Genomic DNA, 6,571 nt, shown 5'->3' with positions numbered 1-6,571 from the left:
GCCTGGACTGGGAGCGTGGCCTGGACTGGGAGCGTGGCCTGGCGGGGGTCCAGGCTAAGAGTGGCATTCACTATTATTCATCAGGTCTTGTCTTGATGTGCGGCTCCTGGGACACCCCGTCACTTTCTGCCATTATATACATTCATGTTCCACCATCTTTAATCTGTGTCTTCTCCATGCCCAGCAGTAGGGTTATGGATTGGATGGGGATAAGGGGCAGAAAGTGTCATTGCTCCATCCCCGTGCTTTGTAGGATTGATCAGATCATGTATCCAATCCAACAATCCAATGAGCCTACCTCGTAGAGGATTTACAACATTTGCCAGCAATGAAAATGAAGAAGGAGGACAGCCCGGATCAGAAAAGTGACCTTCTATAATGTTCAATCATCTCACAATCACACATACAGGCACATGCCATCAAATAAAAAGTGACATCTGTGCAGAGGAAGTGACTACATGGAAGCTCCATCCTGGTGGGCCAAGCGGCAGGACGGTGCAAAGACTGCGGGTTCCCCTGGACCACTGTGAAGGTGAGGAGCTTCTAGTGAACGTGGAGCACCTACCGCCCAATGGCTGAACTCTGAAGATCGTTCTTTAGGAAACAGTTCAGCTCAGTTATCCTGCATGCATGCACCCAGCAGCTGCACCCTCAGACCCCATCGCTGCACCCCACCATGTGGAAGAATTCATAATTATGGGAAAAGGATGGAGAGAGAGAGAGATGTGGAATTCAGAGGCAGCCTTGTCAGACCCGTGAGGTGGCCAAAGTTGTATGTATCATGGCCACCCTTTGGCCGCCATCTTTGATTCAACGGCCAAACTATCTACTTGGCTTCTCAGGTCTGGCAAGGTTGGCCTTGAATGTCCCAACTCTGGTGGACGTGTCTGACATACTATTCATCAATGTGACCTGTGAAAGCCTCCTTGTCTGCACGTTGCCCATCAAATGCCAATGCGGAGCCCATAAAGAGCAGAATATAATGCACACAATAGTTCTCAGTCCATAATGAGGTAATACTGATCTTCCAGCCGTTGTCCTTGGCCAGAGTGAAGGCAGTTTGTGACGTGAACTGTGTGTCTCCGGTCACAGCCGTCCCACAGATTGCTACTCGTCCAACCTTCGCACCCCCGTGTCAACTGGTACAGATGCTGTTTATAGAGACAGACCCAGGGTCTACCAGACCCAGTTCCTCCTGCTCATTAACGCACAACTGGTACCCGCAGCCCTTTCTCCGCGCCAGGGGCACAACCCTCCCATCTGGTTTGGCACGTGGTGGAAGGAGGAAGCCAACACTGCCGGCAATCAGCATGTGCCAGATGCTGTGTATGTAAAAGTAGTTTTCCTCCGTCTCGACAAAGGCGTAGAGTGCCACGGCAGAACTGGCAATAAGGGTCCCTGGGCAGAGGTAGAAGAGCCATCGCTTCCATGTTGGGGGGTAACAGTGGCGTCTCCGGATCGTTCTGAATGTCTGACAACAAAAAGAACATGAATTATACATAATATACACAATACAGGAGCAGCTGTGACATCATATATCCTGCAGTTTACTGTGAGAAACCCTGCATGCTCCTCCTCCAGATCCTATAGGATCCTAAACCCTTCCCCTCACTGACATGTTCCAGATCCCCTTGTTAGTACAATGATCTGCTCTTAACATACTGTCCTTCTAAATTGCCCACCTGCCTGTCATATATATCCAAGGAGGTCCTGATTCCTCTATATAGATCTTTAAATCACTAGAGGGGTCCCCAGCAGGAGGAAGGAGGTCCTGATTCCTCTTTATAAATTTTTATACCACTAGAGGGATCACCAGCAGGAGGAAGGAGGTCCTGATTCCTCTATGTAGATCTTTATATCACTAGAGGGGTCCCCAGTAGGAGGAAGGAGGTCCTGATTCCTCTTTATAAATTTTTATACCACTAGAGGGATCACCAGCAGGAGGAAGGAGGTCCTGATTCCTCTATATAGATCTTTATATCACTAGAGGGGTCCCCAGCAGGAGGAAGGAGGTTCTGATTCCTCTATATAGATCTTTATATCACTAGAGGGGTCACCAGCAGGAGGAAGGAGGTCCTGATTCCTCTATATAGATCTTTATATCACTAGAGGGGTCCCCAGCAGGAGGAAGGAGGTCCTGATTCCTCTATATAGATCTTTATATCACTAGAGGGGTCCCCAGCAGGAGGAAGGAGGTCCTGATTCCTCTATACAGATCTTTATATCACTAGAGGGGTCACCAGCAGGAGGAAGGAGGTCCTGATTCCTCTATATAGATCTTTATATCACTAGAGGGGTCACCAGCAGGAGGAAGGAGGTCCTGATTCCTCTATATAGATCTTTATATCACTAGAGGGGTCACCAGAAGGAGGAAGGAGGTCCTGATTCCTCTATATAGATCTTTATATCACTAGAGGGGTCACCAGCAGGAGGATGGAGGTCCTGATTCCTCTATATAGATCTTTATATCACTAGAGGGGTCACCAGCAGGAGGAAGAAGGTCCCGATTCCTCTATATAGATCTTTATATCACTAGAGGGGTCACCAGCAGGAGGAAGGAGGTCCTGATTCCTCTATATAGATCTTTATATCACTAGAGGGGTCCCCAGCAGGAGGAAGGAGGTCCTGATTCCTCTATATAGATCTTTATATCACTGGAGGGGTCACCAGCAGGAGGAAGGAGGTCCTGATTCCTCTATATAGATCTTTATATCACTAGAGGGGTCCCCAGCAGGAGGAAGGAGGTCCTGATTCCTCTATATAGATCTTTATATCACTAGAGGGGTCCCCGGGAGAAGGAAGGGGGTCCTGATTCCTCTATATAGATCTTTATATCACTAGAGGGGTCACCAGCAGGAGGAAGGAGGTCCTGATTCCTCTATATAGATCTTTATATCACTAGAGGGGTCCCCGGGAGAAGGAAGGGGGTCCTGATTCCTCTATATAGATCTTTATATCACTAGAGGGGTCACCAGCAGGAGGAAGGAGGTCCTGATTCCTCTATATAGATCTTTATATCACTGGAGGGCAGTGGCGGCTGGTATATACAGGGCGCAGGGGCGCCACCCCCCCATCCATGCGTCCGGCCCCCTAATCTGCATGCAGGGGCGCCGGACGCATTGAGAACAATAGGATTTTTTTATTTGGCATCATCTGATTAGAGCCAGAGGCTTTAATAGGGCGATGCAAAGGGTGGACCCAGGGCGCAGAGCAGTGCGTCCCGAGCCCACCCATTGTGTGACAATAGCGAATGAAAATTCGCTATTGTCACACCGATCCTGGCCAATCAGGAAGTGCGTCCGATACGTGCTTCCTGATTGGCCGCAAGGCAAACCCCTTGCCAATGGCCGAGGAGGAGGCCGGACCGGTCACCGGGACTCAGAAGAAGCTGCCGGCCGCCGCTGCTGGAAGGACTCGTGGAGACGCGCCGCCCGCCGCCGCTGCTGCTCCAGGTAGGTAAGGGGGCACGCATGCTGATCTCTGCATTAGGGGCATGTACTCTGCATTGGGGGCATGTACTCTGCATTGGGGCATATACTCTGCATTGGGGGCATGTACTCTGCATTGGGGGCATGTATGCTGGTCACTACATTGGGGGCACGCACACTGATCTCTGCATTGGGGGCATGTACTCTGCATTGGGGGCATGTATGCTGATCACTGCATTGGGGGCATGTACGCTGGTCACTGCATTGAAGGGGGCACGCTGGTCACTGTGCATTGAAAGGGGGCACGCTGATCACTGTGCATTGAAAGGGGGCACGCTGGTCACTGTGCATTAATAGGGGGCACGCTGGTCACTCTGCATTGAAAGGGGGCACGCTGGTCTCTCTGCATTGAAAGGGGGCACGCTGGTCTCTCTGCATTGAAAGGGGGCACGCTGGTCTCTCTGCATTGAAAGGGAGCACACTGGTCTCTCTGCATTGAAAGGGAGCACACTGGTCTCTCTGCATTGAAAGGGGGCACACTGGTCTCTCTGCATTGAAAGGGGGCACACTCTACCTTAATTACTGAAGGCCCCTTTCACACTTTTGCGACCTCAAAGCCATGCAATTTCTTACAGCGTTTTTTGCCGCAAAGCAATGCCTATTACATTTTTCTGTTTGCGCCCCCCCCCCCCCCAAAAAATTTTGAGCACCAGCCGCCACTGCTAGAGGGATCACCAGCAGGAAGAAGGAGGTCCTGATTCCTCTTTATAGATCTTTATATCACTAGAGGGGTCACCAGCAGGAGGAAGGAGATCCTGATTCCTCTTTATAGATCTTTATATCACTAGAGGGATCACCAGCAGGAAGAAGAAGGAGGTCCTGATTCCTCTTTATAGATCTTTATATCACTAGAGGGGTCACCAGCAGGAGGAAGGAGATCCTGATTCCTCTTTATAGATCTTTATATCACTAGAGGGGTCTCCAGCAGGAGGAAGGAGGTCCTGATTCCTCTTTATAGATCTTTATATCACTAGAGGGATCACCAGCAGGAAGAAGAAGGAGGTCCTGATTCCTCTTTATAGATCCTTATATCACTAGAGGGATCACCAGCAGGAAGAAGGAGGTCCTGATTCCTCTTTATAGATCTTTAGTTGTCATGATGGTTAGACTCGATGGAGCATGTGGTCTTTTTCTGCTGTCACTCTTCTATGTTCTCAGTAGGACCTCTTCACACTATACATTGTAATTTTGGCACACTGCATTTTGAGGGTCTCTGACCTGCACAGCTGAATGGAACTATTAAAACTGCACGCTCATGGCAGATCAGGCCATAAACATGGATGGACAATCACACCATAGACAGATCTGCTGCAAGAATCCTTATCATAGACATTCACATACCCAGGCAATGGCCATGATCCCCACAGCGAACAGACTGGGCCCCAACAGGTTCCACAAGCCATGACGATCCAGCTGAAGAGCCATTGAAAGCAACATCGCCCCCAGCAGGTACAAAACCTAAGAGACAAGAGAAGAGACTGTCAGAGAAATAGTAAATGTCACTGCTGTCTGCATTGTTTGCGTCTGCACCCCCAGTACCCCTGAGAGGTACAGAAGCACATTACAGGAAAGAGGGGAGCTGTGAGCCCCCTGCAGGAACACAGACCTATTATAGGTGGGGGGGGGGGTGCAGTGAGCCCCTGCAGGTACACAGACCTATTATAGGTGGGGGGGAGATGCAGTTAGCCCCTGCAGGTACACAGACAACACATAGGGAGGAGGGATGCAGTGAACCCCTGTAGGTAGACAGAAGGGGACTGTGCTCCCCTTACAGGTAAAGAGACCTATTACAGGAAAAGGAAGTGCAGTGCTCCCCCTGTAGTTATGGAGACATATTACAAGAAGGAGATGTGCAGTGCTCCCCCTTCTTACCTGTTTGATAATTGGTTGCAGTCTTGCCATGCTGATTACTGTCACCCACACAGACATGAGAGAGCCGAGGAAATCGCAGAACTGCAGCACGTCATACTCCATGATACAGAAGACCACAATCCCAGGCTGGTCACAGGCGTGATAGAACTGGAGGGAAGAGATCACATGACGAGACACACACATATCTACACCGAACACACCGTGCAGGAGAATAAACAGGACCAGTGATATGCTGATTATTGGGATTGTAGCTCTATCCAGGAATCCAATTCTGATTTATAATGCTATGATTCCTCTCTGATTGGACAAATCTTTAGCTACAGTATATATTAACAGGAACCTAAAAACCCTGCAGTCTAAAGACTGGAAGATTGGCCAGAGACAGCGCACACTCACCGTGGAGAAGAACATTGTGAAGATGTAGACGGAGGCTTCCAAGAGGTAGTGACCCCGGAGGGCGATGAGGACGGGTGGAAGGAACATCAGATTACTGAGACACAGGAGGAGGGTGGACAGGAGCTGGAAGCCGTATGTGAAGGCCTGACTGTTATCCGTACATCCCCATCCGCTCCACCCTGAGAGAGACCACAGAAAGATCAGACATGGAAAACTCCGGAACCACCATCCAATCACATACAGAACTATGACATCACACTCAGGGACTGCCATCCCAATCTTCTCATAATATACAGAGCTATGACATCACACCCAGGACTGCCATCCCAATCTTCTCATAATATACAGAGCTATGACATCACACCCAGGGACTGCCATCCCAATCTTCTCATAATATACAGAGCTGTGACATCACACCCAGGAACTACCATGACAATCCACTCATAATATACAGAACTATGACATCACACTCAGGGACTGCCATCCCAATCCTCTCATAATATACAGAGCTATGACATCACACCCAGGGACTGCCATCCCAATCCTCTCATAATATACAGAGCTATGACATCACACCCAGGGACTGCCACCCCAATCCTTTCATAATATACAGAGCTATGACATCACACCCAGGGACTGCCATCCCAATCCTCTCATAATATACAGAGCTATGACATCACACCCAGGGACTGCCATCCCAATCCTTTCATAATATACAGAGCTATGACATCACACCCAGGGACTGCCACCCCAATCCTTTCATAATATACAGAGCTATGACATCACACCCAGGGACTGCCATCCTAATCCTCTCA

The 6,571-nt window shown here is 49.4% G+C and overlaps 1 protein-coding gene across 1 annotated transcript in view; it reads right to left on the bottom strand.

Moving 5' to 3' along the window:
• Positions 1 to 357: 357 nt before the first annotated feature.
• Positions 358 to 6,571, bottom strand: part of TMEM8B (transmembrane protein 8B) — a 62,192-nt gene continuing 55,978 nt past the window's right edge. Inside the window, exons 10-13 of the mRNA XM_082243468.1 lie at positions 5,757 to 5,935; positions 5,361 to 5,507; positions 4,830 to 4,946; positions 358 to 1,471 (exon numbers count right to left, since the gene is read on the bottom strand). Of these exons, the coding sequence (XP_082099594.1) occupies positions 1,136 to 1,471; positions 4,830 to 4,946; positions 5,361 to 5,507; positions 5,757 to 5,935 (779 nt within the window). The 3' untranslated portion in view covers positions 358 to 1,135. The remainder of the gene's footprint in view (positions 1,472 to 4,829; positions 4,947 to 5,360; positions 5,508 to 5,756; positions 5,936 to 6,571) is intronic.

The sequence above is a fragment of the Pelophylax lessonae genome (assembly GCF_965119305.1).
Source record: "Pelophylax lessonae genome assembly, chromosome: 1".
Lineage (NCBI taxonomy): Eukaryota > Metazoa > Chordata > Amphibia > Anura > Ranidae > Pelophylax > Pelophylax lessonae.
This window is presented reverse-complemented; position numbering and strand designations above follow the sequence as displayed.